Raw genomic sequence first — 23161 nt, 5'->3', positions numbered from 1 at the left:
TTAAATAAGAGTAATGTCATTGCCAAACTCAATAAAATTCTACCAAAAGCTAGGAATGAAAGACGTTATTTAATGCAATTATGCAAGAGTTATGTTATTTCCATTTGAATCAAGAATTGGGGTATGTCCAGTGTTATTGCCATTTTTACCCAATTTTCTTTGAAGTCAATTTAATTAGAGGATAGTAATTATTATCTTGCCCTAATTTTTCATTGATGAACTCATTAAATAACATTCCAAAATTTGCAAAATACCCAATAGTGCCAAAAGTCATCAAATTCAAGGGCCATGAGCAATTTGATCAAATATGTTTGGTATACAATTTGATGCATGGAATTGAGTCCTTTTTATTGAAATAAGGGATGAGAGATTCAAACTCGAATTACCAGAGTGATACACACTATGTCCGTTTGGGAGTGATGTGAACTGTTGTGTGGTGTTGTGAGATCTAAAACTGTGGTGCTGTGAGATTGGTTCAAACGCGAAGCTGTTTGACGCATCATTTTTAAAATTGTGGTGCAGTGCTGTGAGGTGCGTTTGACGTATATAAATTACGGTTATATTAGATGACTAATAATATTAATATAAAATCACTTAACGTTTGCATTATATATTAATCTAAAATAAAATAATTGACCTAATTTGATTACGTGGGACAATTCAACATACATTGTGTCCTTTTGGGAGTGCTGTGAGATGAGGTGAGGTGCTGCGAGATAAAAACCTGTGGTGCTGTGAGGTGAGTTCCGCTGACAAACAACGTTTGACGTGTCTCAAAAAACGGTGATATTGTGAGATGAGGTGCACCTAAATGTAATACAAACACATTGTCAAATCTGTCAAATATCTTTATCATTTCAACTAGTCACTCGGTGTCATTGAATTGAGTTCTAATTGAACAAAGACTGAAAAAGCACTAATAAATCGCCAATTAAGCCGGCATTTTGCGTTTGAACTTTGAACAAGTCGTTGTCCCCCGGAAACGCTTGGACACGTGTCTGCCTAACCCTTCACGCGTGCCGACTCTTTGGGTTGGCACGTGCCACATCACAACTCTCCGTATATATTGTCTATCGAAGTCCCCTCCACATTCTCAAACTCCTCCCTCTCACTGAGAAACAAAATACTCTGTGAAAATTTATCTCTTTGAAGCTCTCGATCATGGCACTGGAGCCTGCAAACACTGCTGGGGTTCCGAGAACAGCGACTCCATTGTTGAAAGATGAGCTTGATATAGTGATTCCGACTATAAGGAACCTTGATTTTCTTGAGATGTGGAGGCCATTCTTTGAGCCTTACCATCTGATTATTGTTCAAGATGGTGATCCGTCGAAGACAATCAAGGTTCCTGAGGGGTTTGATTATGAGCTCTATAATCGTAATGATATTAACAGGATTCTGGGTCCTAAGGCATCCTGCATTTCGTTCAAGGACTCTGCTTGCCGTTGCTTTGGGTACATGGTGTCCAAGAAGAAGTATATCTTCACAATTGATGATGATTGCTTTGTAAGTTTCCTGATCTGTCATATTTCTGGATTTGGGCTTTGTTTGATGGGGTTAGACTTTGGATCTTTGTTTGTGTTCTGTTTTTTGGCTTTATGCTTTTGTAAGGGATTTGGATCTTTGATCTGTGGGATCTTATGCTTGTTTTCTTATATTCTGGATTTTTTTGCTTTCGATGTAAATTTGCTTTGTTATCTTCTGTTTTTTGCAATCTCTCTTGCTCTGAACTGGATCTGAATGGTTTCTCAATTATGTCAAAGAAAACGCTATGTTAAAAACATCGTATGTAAAAGTAAAACAAAAATTGGAGAGTTGGACTGCTTAGCATGGGGATCTCTGAGGACTTGTGGACTTACAATTTGAATGTATGGTTAGCGATGAAGCTATGAAAGGCAGATCCTTTGAAATTCAAAATTTTGGTTTTCATGGGATTTCACACATTGATAGATTTATATGCATTGCCATTAGGATTTGAGTTCGTCAAACTCAATTTTCAGTCAAAAAGTTGGCGTTTCTAACAATCTATGGAAAGTTGACTACTTGTTTCCTACTTATTCTGATGTTGGGGATTGTGAAAGGTTTATATGACTAGTTTGCTCTATGGATTTAGCCTTTATCAACTTGTCACGTTACGGTTGAAAGTTTCAGTTTGAGCTTATGGCAGCTTACTTTTTATGAAAATGATTTCCTCATGAAAGCACCTTCGCCAACTTCACTCATGCTAGTATATGGCAATGTACATTTTTTTTTTAATTTTCAAATAATTGATTGCAGTATGAACAAAGATGTCAAAATGATTGAATGTCACCATTCCTGCTAGTTGATAATTGAACAAATCTCCATTTGCTTTTTGGAGGGTAGAGGGGCAATTTGTGGGTCCCGGTATTACATTGACTTCAAAAAGTTGAGACTCGGTCTTTCTCAAATTTGTTAATGATTCTGTTATTCCTGCATTAGAACTAGTGGATGCAACTTTTAGGCCAAATTTCGTATGGTAGAAGCAAAGACAACTTGGCTGTAACTTGTAGGCGAGAATTTCATCAGGAGATGGCTTTAACTTGTCTTGGGTTTAGGCAATTGCATTTTCCGGACTTTTTGACGTGGACATAATGCTAGGAATTGTTCGTAGGGCTTGTTTTTATATTGAATAAACTTCAGTTCTCGTGATTTCCATGCTTACTTTTCTATGGATTTTCATAAATGTGTTTCCAAAACTATGATGGCTGACTTTTTAAATTTGCATACCTTTCTGAATGCATAATGTATGGATGTTGGAATGCAAGTCATTATGCCTTCCACTTAAACATAATTGTTTGCATTTCAATTGATTATTAGGTTGCTAAAGACCCTTCTGGCAAACCAGTCAATGCACTCGAGCAGCACATCAAGAACATTCTCTCCCCCTCCACTCCCTTCTTCTTCAACACTCTGTACGACCCTTTCTGTGAAGGTGCAGATTTTGTCCGTGGATACCCATTCAGTCTTCGAGAGGGTGTCCCCACTGCTGTTTCTCATGGTCTTTGGCTCAACATTCCTGATTATGATGCACCAACACAGCTTGTGAAGCCTCTGGAGAGGAACACAAGGTCTGTGATTGCTATGTGAACCACATCACTTAGACCTCTTTAATTTTTTATATGATCCTCATAAATATGCTTCCAATTTGTTAGGTATGTGGATGCTGTCTTGACCATTCCAAAGGGCACCCTGTTCCCCATGTGTGGTATGAATTTGACATTTAACCGTGATCTTATCGGCCCTGCCATGTACTTTGGACTCATGGGTGATGGTCAGCCAATAGGACGTTATGACGATATGTGGGCTGGCTGGTGCACAAAGGTGCTACTTACATCTTTACATTTCCTCTTTCGTCATTATTTATCTCTCATACATCATAAAACTCTAAAATTGCTAAATCTGTTTGGGAGTTTCTTTTTCATGATTTGTTCAGGTGATCTGTGACCATTTGGGATTGGGAGTGAAGACGGGTCTCCCTTATATCTACCACAGCAAAGCAAGCAACCCATTTGTGAACCTTAGGAAGGAATACAAGGGCATCTTCTGGCAGGAAGAGATCATTCCCTTCTTCCAATCTGCTATCCTCCCAAAGGACTGCACAACTGTTCAGAAGTGCTATATTGAATTGTCCAAGCAGGTTAAGGAGAAGCTTGGAAAGGTGGATCCTTACTTTGACAAGCTGGCAGATGCCATGGTCACATGGATTGAAGCCTGGGATGAGCTTAACCCAGCTGGAGCCGGAGCCACAGTGGCCAACGGCAAAGCCTAAGTACTGATACTGAGTATTGACAATTTGCTTAGCTGCAGAGGTCATTGTTTTTTTTTTCCCCCTTCTATAGTTACTGCTAAATCAAATTACTAGTTATTCAGTAATATTGTATCTTTATTTATGGCTGAATTCATGATTCAGTTGATGCTTTATATTGATACTGCATGTTATGAGATTTTAGAGAGGCAATAAAATACAGTAGTTTATTCAGTTTTCTGAAATCCCCTTTATGAGAATGGGGTGTGTTCTGATACTTCCATAGTGGACCAGGGCATCTGCTTTATCACCATTGATGGGTGATTCAAATTGAAAAACATAGGTGGAGAAAGTTGTGTGCTTTATTTATGACCGTTGGCTGCGTCATTTGAATTCAAAAACATAGGTGGGCCTTCCATAACATTACGCTCATAATCAACACAATTTGAAAACCTGCCATCTTTAGTTGGAACCTTGTCAACTTTCAAGATTTGGTGGGCTTCTCAATGTTTATGGGCCGACACTCGACAAGAAACAAAAAAGGGACAATTGGCAGTAAGAGCACTTTAGACAACTTAATTGTAAAAATGTCATGGACATTTTTAAAATTGTAAAAAAGTGCAATTTAAGGGTAATTTGGTCATCTGACTTAAGATATTTTTTAGTTTATACCTACAATACCCTCCTCTTTCTTCTTCTTCTCCCTCCAACTATCCAACTCTAGTGTGTCCTCTCTTTCTCTCATTCTTCTCTACTAAAAGTTATCTCCTTCTTTCTCTCCTTCTTCTTCTTCTTCTTCTTCTTCTTCTTCTTCTTCTGGTTCTCGATCTGGTTCTTCGCTGTCTTCTTCTCCGTTTTTGGCCGAGTTTCTCCTCTCTTCATCTCCTTCTTCGTCGTTTCTCAATCTGGACTGCGTCGAGTTGCTCTGCTTCGTTTTTGACAGATCTGGACTATGCTTCGTTGTTCAATCTGGGTTGTGCTTTGTTTTTTTGCAGATCTGGACTCTGGTTCGTTTTTTGCAGAGATGTATCACTATAGTATCACTATAGTATCACCAACACCAAAAAACCACTAAAATGATGAAACTAGTATGCATACTTCATCTTACTAACTACTTTTGCTTTCTTGATTTTCTTTTCTTGGTTACCTCTCTTGTTCGTTTTGAAAAAACATTTACAAGTGCAGAGATGTATCACTATAGTATCACGAACACAAAAAATTCATTAAAATGATACAATTGAACCAATATGCATACTTCTTCTTCCTAATTACTTTTCCTTTCTTGGTTTGTACATCTCTTGCTCGTTTTGGAAAAACATTTACAGCTGCAGAGATGTATCACTATAGTATCACGAACATCAAAAATTCACTAAAATGACATAACTGAACCAGAAAGACATGTAATGCTATCAAATTTACGTTCTAACATTTATATCATCATTTTATGAGCCAAAAATATAAATTGAACACTAAATTGGATCTTCTATTTAAAAGTATCACTATTGTATCACAATTCGTGAAGAGAGAAAATCAAAATTGAGGTTATTTTGGTAAAAGATGATCCCCAGTGTACTTTTTTAAAATGATGTTTTAGTGATTGTACTTTTTTACAATTAAGTATAATCTAGTGTACCGGCCTCCAAAAGTCCCAACAAAAAATGTCGCAATCTATAGTGGGCCATGCACGAACCGGGGTTGAGCTTCAAATAGCTGGGCCTGGGCTATTAAAAGTATTTCATAAAGTAGAGGACCTCGTTGCTGGGGGTCGAAGAACCCGGCCCACCCAGGTGATAAACGAGAATATATATATTTTTTTGATAATCGAGAACAATATCATACAAATTTATCTTTTAAACATTTGATATGTTGTATGTAAAGAAAATTTTCACCTGAAGACGGTAAGAGGTTAACATGTCTCCACCCAAATAATAATAATTTCTGACCCTGGTTCATGTTAAATTTGATGTCATTTTTTTTTAACTAAAATGCTCCAGGAGGATAGACCCAGGTTCATCATTCATGTTAGATTTCATGCAATTTTTTAAACTAAACTGCACGAGGATGATAGTATCAATTTGGGTGGCGACACGTTAACATCTTATTGTGGGCTGGATCTGAGCGGGTCGTAGAATCCATTAAGAAGGCCAGTCTCTACACAGCCCATGACTGAATAACGACTTTGCTTAAGGCCTAAGACTCTCAAGGCCCTGCAGTTTCATAAGATCAAGAGCAGCCCACAGAAGCCCAGCCCAGTCGACATCATCATCCGACATCCAGTATCCATTTCATCCCTACGAATTGCCCTAATTTGAATTGTGCAACCTCAAGCGATCTCCGACTTTTACTTCTTCGCTGGGAATTCATGCGAGTACTTTAGAGGGATTTGCTCGCTCTCGAATCGGAGCTTCCATCTGCAGCTTCAGGTGTGCGTGATCATTTTTTTTTGGTTCTGAATTTGGGTATTCATTAACGATGTGTGATGGCTGCTTGAATTATTTACTTAGGTTTAGTTTTTCTGCGGATTTATGATAATGGACTTGGGATATTCGATCAAATGAATTTCGTGGACTACTTTATGTGAAAAATTATGTTGGTTCTTCTGCATATCTTTATTGTTGGAATAATGCTAACTTTGTCCTCTGTTAATTTCGTATTATTCTCCTTTCTGCTTCAAGGATTTTCTTATGGCTTAGAGTCGCCTTTGTCAAAGACTCTTAACAATTTATAATTACTAAGCACATTTGCTGCCCTTCATGGTCCTTTAATATTTTCAAGAGTGTGATTTGATTGAGTTCGATGGTTATTGACCTATGGTAATAATGTTTCTATCTGTATGAAATTTCTAAATTGACGAATCCTGGTGATTGCAGTTTCGATTGGGTGACCAGTGACCACCTTTCTGGAAGTGCTTGGGGCAGGCACAGGACAGAGCTTCAAAGCAGTCACCAACTCTGAAAAGTATTCACCGCTACAATCATTTTCAGCAACCTGTTCATCTCCCAAAATTTTGAACCAGAATGGGTAAAAAGAAGTTCTTTGACAAGAAGAAATCCGCCACCTTCCAACTAATAGCTCGTGACTCTTCAGATCCCTATTATCGTGACTCTTCAGATCCCTATTATGATAATACAGCTGGTTGTGACCGAGTCTTTGTCCGAATAGACAACAACCCCTACTCTGTTAATACCTTTGACGAAAGCGTTGAGAATTTATCTGAAGAGGAGAATCCTGATTCAAAATTTGTTGACGCACCTGATGATGATGGCGGTCATGCTTTTGCCGGTTCGCTGGCCTCTAGAGGGAGCATTGGTATGGCAGCTGCAGGCAAAGCAGCTTCTTTGCCAGAGCATATAAGAAGAGAGATTTTGGAGCTAGGATTTCCTGATGATGGCTATAATTACTTAATTCACATGAGGGAGATTAAGAATACGGGTGGTGGCTCTATGTTTTATCATAATCTGAAGCTGAAGCTTCGTCAGCTACCGCGGGATGTCAGGGCCTATGATGCATCAAGGGTGCAGGTTTCTGAAGCAAGGGATGATTCTGTTGAACAATCAATTTACAGTGTAGCATCAGAGACAGTTGGTGTGAGGCTTCAAAAAGCAGTTGACCCTGAGGTGGCTGAATTGCTTGATGATACTGACTTATCACGATTTAATTCTGATGTTGAGGATTTGGAAGAGGATTTTGTTATTCATGCAAATTTTCCCGAAGGAGGGCAGGTAATAGTTGATGATAATAAGTTGGATTTGGTTGGGAAAACTAAGATGGATGAAGTGAGCAATGAATCTAATGCCTCTGAACGTCATGAGAATGCATTGCACTTTGTTGGTGAAAATCAAGTAAAGAATCGTTCTGTGGAAACTGTTCATGGTTGTGCAGGTGAGGAATCACAAGCTTGTTGTCTTCTTGATAAGCAATTTGATTTACTCGAGCATCAAGAATATGGATCCGAAGGTGAAGTTTAACCACCCTGGAAAATTTGAGGCCCCTCAAATGGCTAGAAGGAAGAAGTTAGAGTTAGCTCAGACTGTTTCTGGAGCCTTGAGTTCCTCCAATAATGTTATATCTCTTCGAGGAAAGGAGAAGCTCCCTGTTCACTTTCTCCCTCAGGCCTCAGACAAGAAAAACAGGCACAGAAAAGGTGAAGGGCACGGACAGCTTAAAAAATGAAGTGCACAAGAGGGAACGAGGCGAGGAATCCAAGGATGAGAAGAAAGAACGGAAGGCTGCTGTAAAGGGGGAAAGGCGTGAAGCACGGCATATGAAGAAAGAAATGAAGGGGCTGTGCCGCTCTGAAGCACAGCGTGCTCAGAGAGTTGCTGCCATCTCTGGACCCTCTTCAATCCATTTAATGTGAAGGACCGACGTTTAAGGCTGAATGCTGCACTGCCTTAAGTACGCATCCGCGGTTCTATATTGAAGAACATAATTTTTGCTTCTATTATTTGTTGTTTTGAATTTCTGAACTCGATCTTCCGTGGAGTTCGTAGACAGTAATCCTTTTTGTTCTTGTCTAATATTTTCCTTCTTATGCTTCAGCCAGAAAATAGCTCTGATCTAGGGGTTTGTGACTATGTTGCAATCCTCCTTTTGCTTGTAGTGCACTTATATGACTCCCTGGACTAAACTAGAGGGGTGTCCTTAGAAATGGACTAAAATCATAGGGGTATTGGTAACATTTAGTAGCTGGAAGGGTTTGGCAAGAAAAATACATAAATTCGAGATGTATTGTGAAAATGTTTCAAAACATAGGGGTGTAACTCAAAATAACCTAAACCACAAGGCTATCTATGACTTTTAGCCTAGAAAGTTCGTAACTAGAGAAGTGGGCTAACCAAATGGGCCTTAAGAATATCTAAGCTTTAAGTGCCTGGCTCATGGTCTAGCCCATTACTAAACTTGAGGCCCATTATCTATTCTTCTTCTCCAACGAGTCGGGGGATTGAGATTGGATAAGGTACTTAACAGGGACATGGTTGAGCAAGCGACGAAAGAAGAGGAGATGGAGCAGATAACCGCAAGCGAGATTGCAGGGTTTGGAGTGGGGACTTTGCTCTTATGTGCCACCCTTGCTGCCCCAAGAATTGATGCTTTTATTTCAGCTTCACAGAGAAGGTAAAGCTTCGATTCCTTTTCTCTGGGTGTTCCGATTCTATGTTGCTTTATCAGTTGGAGTCGTGAATTATTTCGGGACAGGAATTCATAGTGTGATTGAGTACATGTGTTTGACAGTATGACCCTCAATTTTAAATGGATTCAATTGGAAGTATGTGGAACTATTATGTCTTTGTGAGGTTACAGGGAGTATCTGTTACCATATTTTTGCTGCACCATGTCTTCTGCTAAGTTAACAAAAGCGGAAGCTTTTAGTCGGTGTAGATATATCTTCGCTGGTTTAAAAAAGAACATATTTGAAAACTTAATCAGGGTTTAAACATTCTTCCAAATGCTATAATTTCAATTTGTTTAATGTGACATTTGAACTGATCCATTGTAATTTTAACTTTTCAAGAATCTTTGAATTTCATGGCCCTTTTGTTATTCTTACCAGCATTTGTGAGGTCGGCCCTGTTTTGATTCATGACTGGGGTCAAGGAACCCTGTTTGGATTCTTTACTCCCTGCCAATGAAGGGAAAGCTTCTAGTTGTTGAATAAAAAAAAAAGAAAAGAAAAAGATTCCCGATTAGTTCCAGTTGATGTCAAACATGCCTTTGAACAATATGAATATTTAATCATAACAACTTTTTTCACAATTTTGAATTACCATGACGTTCGTTAGATATTTGATATGATGCATTTTGAAAACGGTTGGGTGATTCTGTAAAAGAGAGATTGGTTTGGCAAAGTATTTTTAGAGGTCTCAGATTAGATATTTCCCATTGTGTCATTTCATATGTATTTATTCTTTTTTGTGTTTTGTATGATTCAGTCTTATAGACATTCATCTCTATTCATTAATTTCTGTGGAATCATTTCAACTGTTGATTTTTTCGATCTCTTGTTCAAATATTAATGATACAAGTTACTTTTGCAATTCTTGGACTATCATAGATCCCGAGTTTTAAGATTAGAGGTGTTGTCAGTGCTTAGTTCTGTACTTCTTCTTTCATTATAGTAATAGATTTTTTTTTTTTGCTTAAAGCTACATCATCATATGTGTTTGATCTTTGTACACCTCTTTGAATATGCAGTTCTCTGGGTATGTGCAAGAGATGTGGTGATCTGAGGATGATAGCCTGCTCCAGATGTAAAGGACTTGGTTCAGTCAAATCTGGCGGACCGGAGAGTTTTAACCTTATAGGTGACTTGTATGAATCACTTGGTGGTGAATCAAAGATGAAACCTATTGCATGCACCAAATGTCAAGCTAGAGGTCATTTCTCTTGCCCGGATTGTTCTCAAATACCATCAGTCTGATTAGCTTCAATTTTAAAAAGAAAAGAAATCCCATCTCCCCCTAATGCTCTATTCGAAACTTGATATCGATCTTAACTCTCTGTCTATAGTAACTATTGTTATTATCATTGTTGTCTGGAGAGGCTCATCAAACATCTGTGTAGAAAATAGAAGATCTGTAAAAGTAGCAGATGCTTCATTCTGCCGAATTGTTTATGCCGCGACATTAGTTGGTGAGTTTTTGGATGCTTGTCCTTTTTAGCAGTGACTTGATTTGGTCTTCTAAGCCTTTGTACAAAAAAAGATCGACGATATTACTTTCTCCATCGTACAAGCTGCGACTAAATTCATTGGCTAAAGTATTATTCCATTCGATCTTTTAGGCGCGTTCTTAGAAATAGATCAAAATTTTCTTTCAATTGATTGAAGTTTACCTTAGGTGCCAAAAATGGTATGACCCCACATGGTCACATAACGACAAGGCAAGCTGGACTGTCTAGGTCCACAGGTTAACTATCACAGTTAGGCCCAAACCTAAAAGCCTATCTTTGGATCCATATACAATCTTTACATCATTGCTAAGTGATATAAACAGTATTCTGACACCAAAACTGTCATATTTTCTGACACTTATCTACATGATCTTTATAGCTTTATAGACTGGTCACTTTATTATGATCCTTCCTTAGCATGATGGAACTAGGTGTCAAGACATTTTCAGGTATTGGCGATTGGGTACAGTCGCCAGAACAGAGTAATGGCGACGCCACATATGAGCGCCATTACTCGGACTACCTCACTCATAAAGCAGTCCTTATCAGTCTAATCTACAACCGATATTTGTATGTGTGACTGACACACATCCTTAGGTATGACTTTCTTTCATATACGTATCTATTCATTAAATACCGCCTACAATTCTTCCATACTTTCATCGACACCTGTCTTAAATATGACACATTGTTGCTTTATCGCTTACCCTGACACAACCGAGATAGTAGACTTTTTATACACTTCTTTCATACAAGTTGGTCCAATGGTATAACTGGAATGTACACACAATTCCCGAGGTCGATCATTGTTCTCTATAAATAGCCCCCTCTTTTCATATGCGGGGGATCGATCATTTTTGGACAAAAAACACTTTCTACCAACTCTACATACTACCCATTCAGACAAAAACACTTAAGAGACAGCTGGTCTTCCATCTCCGACAAGTACTAACTTGATCGTCGGAGCCTCCACGACCGGCACCCCCCAAGCCGGTTAAGGAGCTTTCACGGTTTGCCTTGTTGTGAAACTTGCAGGATCCAAAGCTACAAACGGACCCCACAGGAAGAAAAGTTGACCCTTCAACGATTGTAGAAATCTGCTCCTACAATGGCGATACATCTTGTGGAGTTGATTGCTTAGAAGTGTTTGAAACTAGCATTGTAGAAATGCTTTTATTCCATTGGCATTGTCATGTCTGAAAGGAATTCCTAGACTATTTTGTTCCTCTTAGGAGTATCTAGTGAGTGAATGGTGAAACAGAGGCATCAGCAGGGTAATAGATTCAGCTGGATTTGTGTGCTGCGGCTGTGTAATCTTGACACGCGTGCAGTCAGGGCAGATCACAGTAGGGTACGGTAGCATAAAGATCCTACACTCAATCCTCTGTGTCACCTGGCACTGTATATGAACGCAAATCAGAACTTGACACGTTCGTCAGTTGTGGCTGTCCTTGACACAGGACAGTATATGGAAAATTGAAACTAAAACTAATTTTGGACAGTCATTGGAAAGGAAAACACAGTGATTAACGTAGTAGAACAACAGACACACACGAGGTTCCTTTCGATCAAAAGATGTTACCACAACTATACAAGTACACAACAAAGTGGTTAACTGGTGGTCAAAGTGGCTACGTTTTCATGTCACTTCTGCCAGTCTATTTATTAAAGATGTCAATGTTTTGATTTAATATATATATATATATATATATATGTATACAAATTGGGGTGTATATATATATTTGTAAGTTGCTTAGACACCAACCAACGTTTGCAAAAACAGTTGAGTTTCTTCCTCAACAACTGAACTTCACTCAAGTCACTTAGCCAATAAAAAGGCCTAGTTGATAGTTTGTAGGCAGGCTTGTGAATACATGCCACTCGATGAATAGACACTTGTCTAACCATCGTGGGATATGTTCTTAACACAAAAGGTTCTTGTGAGTATCGAACATTTGGATCACTCCACTCTTTGTTAGTATGTGATATATAATAGAATGTTGATGTGGAGATAGTGACAAGGTTCTCTAGATAAAGATTCATCTCCGTCCAACTCAATTACCCTACGTGATTCAAAGACTCATCTTCAGCGAGCTCAACATTATGAAAAACGGCGTCGTAAAACAATAATTATCAACATTGGAGACGATTCCAGACATATACAGTATATAGAAAGAAAAATAGAAATACAATTTCAGCATGAAAGTGATTTGAGACCAGTAAGGACTAGACACGTGTAATAGATCCGTTTTAAGGTTGACGACGACGTTCTGAAACTTGAAACTACGAATGAAATAACCAAATATTAAAGACGACAACACCCATCCGTCACTCACTCTCTTTCTTTTCTCGTCCGTCGCACCTCCCAAACCCATCACGATCGTGTAATACACGCGCCCCATTTAGCCGTGAGAATCGATATAAAGGGCAGCGGAACAGTAAAATGCAGAGCAGATTATATGAAAATGGTGAGAACACCAAACCCTAGCTTGTTTTCATTTCTAGTGCAGATTAGGGAAAACAAAAAAAGAAAGACAACCCAATACAAGACAATACAAAAAGCTTTTATCTTTTCTTTATTTTCTTTCTTTCTTTAATCTCTGTCTCGTCTTCTAGGGTTTCAAGTATCCAACTTTCTCTTGTTTTTCACAAATTTGGTTACACTTGAGTTCTGACTCACAAAAAGGTAGCCTTGCCCTTCCCAGAGAGAAGATCATTAATCTACATATATAATTGATTATATATAAATATATATTAGATTTAGAAATAGAGATATTAACTAAAGGGTGTGCGTGTGTGGGATTTAGGGAAAATAATGGGGAGAGGGAGAGTTGAGCTGAAGAGGATAGAGAACAAGATAAACAGACAGGTAACTTTTGCAAAGAGGAGGAATGGGTTGTTGAAGAAAGCATATGAGTTATCTGTGCTTTGTGATGCTGAGGTGGCACTCATCATCTTCTCCAACCGTGGCAAGCTCTATGAATTCTGCAGCACCTCTAAGTAATATCTCTTCATCACACACAATATCTCTCTCTCTCTACCACATTTAATTAATTAACACTTAGATATGTGTATGTGTCTGTGTGTTGATATGTATATATACATGTGTCTATGAATTTCTCTCTCTAGATACTTGATCTATTATTACCTCTCTATTTCTCTCTTCCTTCCTTCTCTGATTTCTTCCTAATTTTCATATTTTTTAAAGTTTGAGAAGTTGCATGTATATTTTCTGGTTTGATCTGGTACGTCTAATTCTCGTTGAGATCTGAATCAAACTTAATGGGATTTTCTCTGTTTGTTTGCTTTGATGGATATATTTCTGTTTTGTATGGTTTAATTGAAGATCATTGAAGAATAATTATTTTTTTCAAAATGAGTTTTTGATAAATTAACAGAAATTACCGATCTTGGTTTTTTTCTTATAATTTCAAATATATTAAAATTTTCTAATGATGGTTTCCTCCTTAGATATATGTAATTTACATAAAATTGCTTATAATTTTTCTCTGATAAAATTAATTTAATTAGCTCTAACATTCAACCACCTCTCAGTTTTCAGTAAAATTGAATTTGTTTGCAAGATCTGATTCATGGTCATATCAATCTTTTCTTCTTCGGACAGAAAGTTCCATTCTTGTTAATTGTTATCATTTGTGCTGACTGCTGCCACAATTTTCAATGAAGCCGTTATAAATATGAATAATATAATGTTCTGATCGATGCATCTATAGCTGGGTCATGATGCTTAAGAATTTTAAGATTGAAATCCAATACCATACATGCTGAAGAAGAAAATTGTGAAAATGTATTCTAGAGTGTTGAGAATTATTGACATTGAAGAGTAATTTGAAGATATGAATTTCATTGGGCATAGTAGTTTTATGAATTTGATGATAGAATGACTTTTGATCTTATCAAAAATCATTCTAAATATTCTTGAGGTAAATATGATTATTAAGTCCCTAAATATTATTGGGATAATGCTCGGGACCTCTAAAATATGACTCCCTTTTACCATCAATTAATGTGAAATGCGAAGTGTTGGATATTAAGTAGAGCCTACATGTGGGTTTATTATGACTATTCCACGTACTATATAGATTTAGGGATAAAATGGAGGAATATTTTGGGAGTCTAGTAGGTAGCGTCTGGCTTTTTCATTGACATTAATAATCTCAACTCTTTGGAGAAAACAATAGAAACTTTAATGCTTAATTTCGCTCTGTCTATTAGAGTAAGGAAACCCTACTTGCATGAACTAAAGAATAAGAGCTTGTTAGAAATGTCTAGTAATTAAATAACTTTAGGAATGATTTCCCAGAGCCACCTTCTACTAAGATAATTTATGCATGACCCATCTGATCTTATATAGCTACTATCAAGATCTGAATTAATTAAGCTTTTTTTTTTTTTTTTCTTCAACGTGTTAAACATTTTGTGTGGCTTGGCTTCATGACCTCAGCATGCTCAAGTGCCTGGAAAGGTACCAGAAATGCAGCTATGGTGCAGTGGAAGTCAACAAGCCATCCAAGGAGCTAGAGGTAGGTCTCTGATCAGCTACCTAGTTTTAATGCATGTGCATGTTTAATCACTTGGAATGTTTTGTTATTGTGTTGTAACAACAGAGCAGTTACCGGGAATGTGTGAAGCTGAAAGCAAAATATGAGTCCCTTCAAAGAACTCAGAGGTATGTACGTGTATGTATATATATAAATATACACACACATGTTAGATGACATTGTTGTTTAGTTTGTGTTTGTGTTTGTGTTTCGTGTTCAATTATTAAACAACTTTCCTTGACAATTGTAGAAACCTTGTTGGGGAGGACTTGGGCCCTCTGAATTCAAAGGAGCTGAGCAGCTTGAGCGTCAATTAGATTCAACCTTGAAGCAAGTTCGCTCCACTAAGGTAATTAATTAAGCTGGAATTATATATATATATATACACACACACACGTATATATCTACTTGTCATCTTCAGAGGACATAAACAACTTGATAGTTATATATGTTTGGTGACGTATGATCAGTGTCGAAGAAATCGATGTCTGTTGAGCATGTTAAAAACCCTAACATTGTTCATGTTAAACTTCCTTGCAGACGCAGTATATGCTGGATCAGCTCTCTGATCTTCAAAATAAGGTAAGTAGACATGCTACAATTAATAATATTACTTCACTAGCTACTACGTATACATTATTAAGGGCTAGTACTACATACTGATTAATTACTGGTTTGAATATTGCAGGAGCTTATACTAATGGAATCCAACAGAGCCTTGACAATGAAGGTATTGACTCTAGATATCTTATAATTATATGTCTCTTATTCTTAGCTGATTGACTTTGTATCCGATCCAAGAATGCTCGATTTCTATTAAACAACAGCTAATTCAATCAAACCCAACCTTGTTGTTTGGCAGCTAGAAGAAATCAGTGCTAGAAACCACCATCTTCGACCATCATGGGATGATGGTCACGATGATCAAAACATGCCCTATGCTCACCAGAATGCTCAGACTCAGGGCTTCTTCCAGCCTATAGATTGCAATCCCACATTGCAGATAGGGTAATCTTTGACTCCTCTTTTGAAGCTTTTGGTGTGTTTGTCCCTATTTTATTTCTAGCGCCTCACTCGAGGGCAGTACTAAACCTTTGTATTGTCAAGTTTGGTGGTGATGGTCGAGTTATTGAGTGGTACGCTTAGGGGAAGAAGTGTAGTACATAATAGACCAGAGTCGATCTCCTAACCTAGTAAATGCATTTTTTGGGCAAAAGGCCTAGGAAAACAAATATGTATGGACTAGTATGAGTTGGTCCAAAACGGACAATATCCACCAGGGCCAAGGAAGGGTGGGGTGTTACATTATTAGTTAATCTATCCTAAAATAATGTGAATTATATATGTGCAGGTACAATTCTGTAGGTTCAGAACAGATGACTGCAGCTTCAAGTACTAGTCAAGCTCAACAGGTTGATGGGTTTATTCCTGGATGGATGCTCTGAGCTTTGTTGGCTCCATTAAACCTATATATATATATATATACATATATATATATATATATATATATATATATATATATATATATATATATATATATATATATATAAGCCTGCAGTTTATGCAAGGCTTCTCCCTATTTTATTATTCTGGCAAATATATTCGTCATAATTAAGGATGAAATTTATAAGACTGTGAAATTGCTTGCCATGGGACATATATGTAAGAATTTTTATAATATAATTTAATTTGGACAACTTACAAGACTTGGGTTCTTCTCTAATCTTTGATTTCAAGTAAATTAATATTTGTGAAAAGTGAAAACTCAAGTTGATTTTAGATCTTGGTGATGGTCTCAACTCTTGAGAGAAACACAGAATGGACCGGGCTGGATTTGAGTAAACTTCCTAATACCATTTTGGGCCGGACTGAAGTTGTCATTCACTTCAACATCAAGGCCCTAAGAGCCTCAAGTAATAAATTCAAGGCCAGTTGAAATTTAATTAGAGGAATAACCCATTTATTTATTAATGGTGTTCTAGCTATATATGTGTACATTCTGGTCTTTAGGTTCTCTTGTAGCATCTGTTGTTGTTTCAGGCACTTTATTCTTTTTGCCTCTTGTATCAACATTTTATCATTATAAAATTGAATACTCGTTTATCAATACATACATACATACATACATATATATATATATATATATATGTGTGTGTGTGTGTGTGTAATATTCAATATTAATTAGTTTATGAATGAAATATTTCTACTTTTGCACTTAATTGTTGATTGGGAATCTTGCTTTACTTTTGAAGATTAATGCCTTCTTTTTCATAGATCTCCCATGTACAATTATGTAGTGTAATATTTTTTTTAAAAAAATCTTATAGTGTAATTAATCCGTCCTCCTCAGTATATATGTGTGTGTTTTTTCTTCAATACAAAAAGGGTTCCTTTAAAGAGAATGCAAAGTTATTGTTTATAATGGTGCCCTTTCATAATTAATGGTTCTATTTATATTTGACAGAAAAAAGCCTATACATTATATATATTATGAGAAAAATGTTTCCACAAACATTTGCACGAATTTTTGTATCCTATATAGACTTAATAATTCAATTAGGGTTATTGGATCCAAGTTGTTGGTCCTAATAGTTACAAGGGTAAAGAAAATCCCCTATTTATCGGCAGAGTGTGATGGGATCAGAGTTTTGAATGCTCAACATATTTTCGAGAAGTATGTCCTCTAAGAGATTAATTAGACTTAAAAACGCTCTTTCCAATGAAAAATCTAACATTTCCTCACTAAACTCTAGACTATTTACATTCTTTTTGATAATTAATTCTGAAATCTCTGACTAGCTAGATTGATTATGCATGTATAATGGTCCCCAATGTCATTAAGATATTTGAAAGGGTATATACGATCGAGGTGATTAATTCTGTATTTTAGTATAATGTGCTAGCTAGTTGTGTCCAATATGGTCCCCAAAAGTGCTTTATTTTAGGAGAAGAAAGGTAACAACTCTATATATATAAAATATAAATTAATACCACTTTATAGTATAAAATTTTAATAATTTATCAAAAAATATAAATTTAATATGTAACAACTAGTACTAAAATTTTAAACTAATAGTACCAGCAACCAACTTCGATGTCGTTTTATTAATTTACACTTGAGCCACTGATTGCAGTGATAAAGATGGTGTATACTACCCTGATGACTAGGGTTCAAATTCGCCCTCCCTTGTTTCCAAAAAAAATCTAAATTAATCAAAGAATGGACCACTTAATTAAACATAGTGTTAGTTTACACCATTATGAATTTAAACATCTTTATGGTAACAAAAAAAATATATAATTATGATCAAATGCACGCTGAACCCTAGTTAAACATTATTGTCGCATACACTCCATTGATTCGATTTACTTGAAAGCATGCACATTTTTTTTAAAATAATTAATTAATTAATATAGAAGAAAAAAAGGTTTGTATGTCCTTACATATGGCTAGCCGGCTAGGTAATTAATATTATAAATTACATATTGATATATTGTAATGCAAACATAACAACAACATTATCTCATTATTCACGAAAGACTATATTATAGACTAATGCTATATATAGATTGGGTGATAATGTACAATTAGTAAGTGTGAATATCAAAAAAAATATAATATACTAATTATAGATAAAATAATTCTTTCTTTGTTTAGGTTCTTCAATGATGAACGGATTTTGGTGTTTCACTCTTGCTAGGGTTGTTACTTTATGAAATTAAGATATGTAAAGCACCAAACACCCCGTTTCCCTTCATAAGACAAACACTAATTGTAACAATGTCTTTGTTTTTTTTTTTTTTAGTAACTGAGAATATTGATACCGTACAATCTTGTCCTTTAGCTAGACATTTGATATGTGTCTAAGTTCATGTCGTTAGGCTCATGCGTACTAAAGTTTTCCATATGAAATGAGGGTAAATTGGGACAAAGTCCAACACATAGTTACATTGATATTGTTTGCTCCCAGCGTGAATCGAACTCATAAGCTCTCGAGTTCATACGATTTAGTCTTAGATAGATTCATCAAATAAGCTATCACCAAACCAAAGGGATAGAACCACCATATCTTATTAAACACCAATTCCTATTTATGTGCTTATTCCTCTCATTAAGGTGATTTTATGTATGTTGCTCCAAAAGGACAAAAAAGGGGTTGTTGGTTGTGAAGCCGCCGTCACCAGGACAAATGACACAACAAGCACACACATACAAAGAAAGAAGGGCAAAGATATGGGATGAGTAGCTATCATTATCAATCTACCTCTCCATACCATAGGGTGAAAAGATCACGTACGGACTTTCTCCCGCTCTAACCAAAATCTGTGGCTCAAATTTAGACAGTAACGACCCGTGCACCCTTTTAACCAATCAGAAGTCGACAGCACCTTACCCCCAAATACCACTCTTGTTTTCCAATACCACCAAACACAAGAAACCCAAATTCCATATCACACACACTCCCTCTCTCTCCCATTCCTTCTTATTCCCATATATATATATATATACACACACACTTAACACACCTTTGCTTTGCTTCCTCCTTATCCAATATTCACTAAAATAGAAACCTACCCACTATTCTATATATACATATATATATATATGCATCACACACTCATTTAGGGAAAAAGAGAGAGATTCTGTTGTAGGTATGGTTGGTTTGTTTTTGTTCAAATTAGGTTAATTAATGGAGGCCAAATCTACGGTTTATTGAGGTTGTAGGTGATTGGGGAGAAGGGGGAGGAAATTAAAAAAATGGGGAGAGGTAGGGTTCAGTTGAGGCGGATCGAGAACAAGGTAAGTAGGCAAGTGACTTTCTCCAAGAGGAGGACTGGTTTACTGAAGAAAGCACATGAGATCTCTGTCTTGTGTGATGCTGATGTTGCCTTGATTGTCTTCTCCAATAAAGGGAAGCTCTTTGAGTTCTCTTCAGATTCAAGGTTCTTTCTTTCTTTCTTTGATTTTTTACTTGACCTACCTTGTTCAGTTAAATCATCTCTCTCTCTCTCTTTCTCTTAAAAAGAAAATTTTAGCAACTGTTTTATTGCCTGTTATATTACACACATGTTTGATTTTATTTTCCTCATGAGGTTATGGATGTATATATAATTTCTATATATTTGGCATGCATTGCAGAAGATGAATCTTTTGAGTTTTTCATATTAACATTTCCCTGTTTTTTTTTTTTTTTTTATATCTCAATCAAATATAAGAAAAAAACAAGTTAGAGACAAGAAAGTTTGCTCCTATAGTGTGTGTGTATATATATATATTTATAGTACACCATTAACGTCTTCATTTTCATGTATATAGTATGCTTGTTTTGTTTACATAGATACACTTTTCTTTCCTTAATTGCTATTAATTGGTTTCATTTCAGTAGGCTTTCTATTCTAGGTATGTTGAAGTGAAAGAATTCATTACACTATAAATTTACCAATATATATATATATATATATATATATATATATATATATATATAAGAAGATGAGTAATTTACTAATTTATAAGTTTGAACTCACTATGATTATGAAGATTTTGTTTTTTCTGTGTATAGATTAGCTGTGATGGAAACAATGGTGCTACTTTTGTCCCACACTATTATTACAACACAGTAGTACTATTTGCATGCAACTATAGTACTACTGTAATAGTCTTGATTACTAGCTTATGTGTGTATATATTCAGTGAAAAATGAGTACACAGGAGCAGCAGTGTTGCTTGCTTTTTTGATAGGGGTGTGTGAGACGTGTCTTAACCAAATTGAACCACCTCTACAGAACAAGTCTCAGTGTAGTCATGTCTGAGTCTGACCAAGAGAAAGTACTCCTTGAGCTCTGTGTCCATGGTGCAAGCTTGGTCTGCGTAAGAAACCTAGGATACATAGTCCCTAGGAGGATATCATATGCTGGTTATTCAATAATTTAGGAAAATAGGTTTCTCATTTATTAGCTTACAAAATGGAGATATCATTGAATAATTTTCTGTTATTTAGAAGAACAATTATAGGGATTGGGGGAAACCACACAAGCCTGTATGTTTCTATAAAAAAAAAAAGTAAAGATAAAACTTGTAATAAATAAATCTAAGAAGTTTTTGTCTTTGCTCTTTTGACATAATGATTTGCAAGATTAATTAGTAATAAAACATAGTAATGGGTAGACCAAGCATGTTGTCTAAATTTCTTTAATTAATATGAGTATAAGACAGATTAAAAGACTAATTATGAACTTCAAAATGTCTATTTAATTGATTAATTAATTCACTATAGTACTTGGTGGTCATTCTCATGTGTGTGTGTGTGTATATATTGGGAACCTCTCCAATTCTTAACAATAGAGTGCATTAGGGCATACGTGGGACATGAATAAGGATACCGTTATTCATGATTTGACTCGCCAGCATTAAGGATTAGGTTGTTGCCTCGCATATGAGAGATCGGTTATGGATCAAGGTTCTTATTTCAATAGAGTATATGGTTGTAGAATATTGTGAAAGCTTGAAAAGTTGAGGATGCATGCATGTAATGACTTCAAACACATTTCTCCAACTTTCACTTTCACTTTCTAAAGTTTTTCCTTTCTCAAGTGTAATGCTTGTGGTTTTGCCAGTTACAGTCAGGTTGATATTAGTGGTGTTAATTTCTAGTTCCTCATACATGCAGTGATTAATTGGTTTCTCTTTCAATATGATCATCCTCATTGATGTTATTAAACATTTGGAACATGTGTAACATCATGCATGTATGTGTGTGTGTGTGTATATGTATATGATTGCTTCTTCTTAATTTGAATCAGCATGGACCAGATCCTAGAAAAATATGAGCGATATTCGTATTCAGAACAGCATTTCATGACTGGTACTTCTGAAACACAGGTAATTAATTAACCTAAATTACATTTTTCTAATGTGATTATGCATTGTTGTGTGTGTGTGGAAGAGCAAGCCAAGTTCATATAATGAGATGAATATGTATTATATAATATTTCCAAATGCCATGATTGTTTCAGGATATCTGGCCCGCTGAGTTTCCCAAGCTAATGAGTAGGCTTGAAGTCTTGCAAAGAAACATAAGCCACTACACTGGGCAAGAGCTTGATCCCTTGAGCTCTAGAGAGCTCCAACATTTGGAGCAACAAATTGATACTGCCCTTAAGCGTGTTCGATTAAGGAAGGTGAGCTTGATTAATTTGCTTTTAGGTGTATATTCTGAAGCTGCAGCAATATTGTATTGTTGATCATCAAAGATTCAAAGTGTTTGTGTGAAAATTTTGCCATTAATAATATTGCAGAACCAGCTCATGCATGATTCTGTCTCAGAGCTCCAGAAAAAGGTGAGGTTTTGGTAAATTTTGCTTGTTCTGGTTCTTGATTGTATATATATATATGTCCTCACAAGGCATTAGCAATTCTGTTTCATAATAGAACCTTGTGATTTTGTGTTTTTCTGCTACCTAATACTGTAGCTATGTGACAGGGAAAGGCACTGCAGGAGCACAATAACTTGCTAGCAAAGAAGGTAAAACCCCTTCACAGAAGTTAGATTCCAATTGCTTCTCATGACATAAAACACATTGCGTCTAACACTATAATTCATTTTTTGGGACAAAAATATAGCTCCAGGAGAAGGAGAAGACACTGAATGATCAGCATGCACAGTGGGAGCAGCAAAACCTTGCTGAAAACTCATCGGCCTTTATCCTGCCGCCGCCGCCACCACAGCTGCCGTTTCCTGCTTTAACCATTGGGTATCCACTCTATCCCTCTCTTACAATATAAACTTTCGAAAGAGTGATGCCAGATCATACTCACTTTACACCTGAAGTTGAAGGTGGCATTTCATCGAACACCTGATAAGGTTGGAAGTTTGCATTGCATAAAACATATCATGCTCTATTTCAGGCCTTTTTAAGACGGGCAAATTCACTAACTCATGTATGTTAAAAATGATACAGTGGCACTTTCCAGGTGAGAGGAGTCAATGGAGATACCAGAGCTCATCAAACTCAACCTTCAAGTTCCAGTACCCATATACCACCATGGATGATTCGTCATGTGAATGGATTAGAAGACTAAACTTCTGTTTCCACCACTTTGACTGGACTGGCTGTTTGAGCTCATGAAATGTTGAAGTAAAACAGATATCATTTGATCTTA

The 23161-nt window shown here is 36.4% G+C and overlaps 3 protein-coding genes and 2 pseudogenes across 3 annotated transcripts; all 5 read left to right on the top strand.

The window, feature by feature from the left end:
• Window positions 1-1098: 1098 nt before the first annotated feature.
• Window positions 1099-4005, top strand: LOC119995878 (UDP-arabinopyranose mutase 1-like). The gene is made up of 4 exons (XM_038842345.1): window positions 1099-1506; window positions 2839-3089; window positions 3174-3342; window positions 3455-4005. Exons 1-4 carry the CDS (start codon window positions 1162-1164, stop codon window positions 3788-3790), a joined length of 1101 nt encoding a protein of 366 aa, XP_038698273.1. The 5' UTR covers window positions 1099-1161; the 3' UTR covers window positions 3791-4005.
• A 2037-nt stretch (window positions 4006-6042) lies between these two features.
• On the top strand, window positions 6043-8343 carry LOC119997813 (annotated as a pseudogene).
• A 374-nt stretch (window positions 8344-8717) lies between these two features.
• Window positions 8718-10469, top strand: LOC119997812. The gene is made up of 2 exons (XM_038845013.1): window positions 8718-8884; window positions 9962-10469. Exons 1-2 carry the CDS (start codon window positions 8742-8744, stop codon window positions 10185-10187), a joined length of 369 nt encoding a protein of 122 aa, XP_038700941.1. The 5' UTR covers window positions 8718-8741; the 3' UTR covers window positions 10188-10469.
• Window positions 10470-12949: 2480 nt separating this feature from the next.
• Window positions 12950-16708, top strand: LOC119997255 (annotated as a pseudogene).
• A 2892-nt stretch (window positions 16709-19600) lies between these two features.
• LOC119997253 (agamous-like MADS-box protein FUL-L) lies at window positions 19601-23104 on the top strand. Its single transcript, XM_038844150.1, has 7 exons — window positions 19601-19944; window positions 21802-21880; window positions 22015-22179; window positions 22297-22338; window positions 22482-22523; window positions 22622-22752; window positions 22960-23104. Exons 1-7 carry the CDS (start codon window positions 19760-19762, stop codon window positions 23078-23080), a joined length of 765 nt encoding a protein of 254 aa, XP_038700078.1. The 5' UTR covers window positions 19601-19759; the 3' UTR covers window positions 23081-23104.
• Window positions 23105-23161: the final 57 nt, after the last annotated feature.

This window comes from Tripterygium wilfordii, chromosome 4, assembly GCF_013401445.1.
Source record: "Tripterygium wilfordii isolate XIE 37 chromosome 4, ASM1340144v1, whole genome shotgun sequence".
In the NCBI taxonomy this organism is placed as follows: Eukaryota; Viridiplantae; Streptophyta; class Magnoliopsida; order Celastrales; family Celastraceae; genus Tripterygium; species Tripterygium wilfordii.
This window is presented reverse-complemented; position numbering and strand designations above follow the sequence as displayed.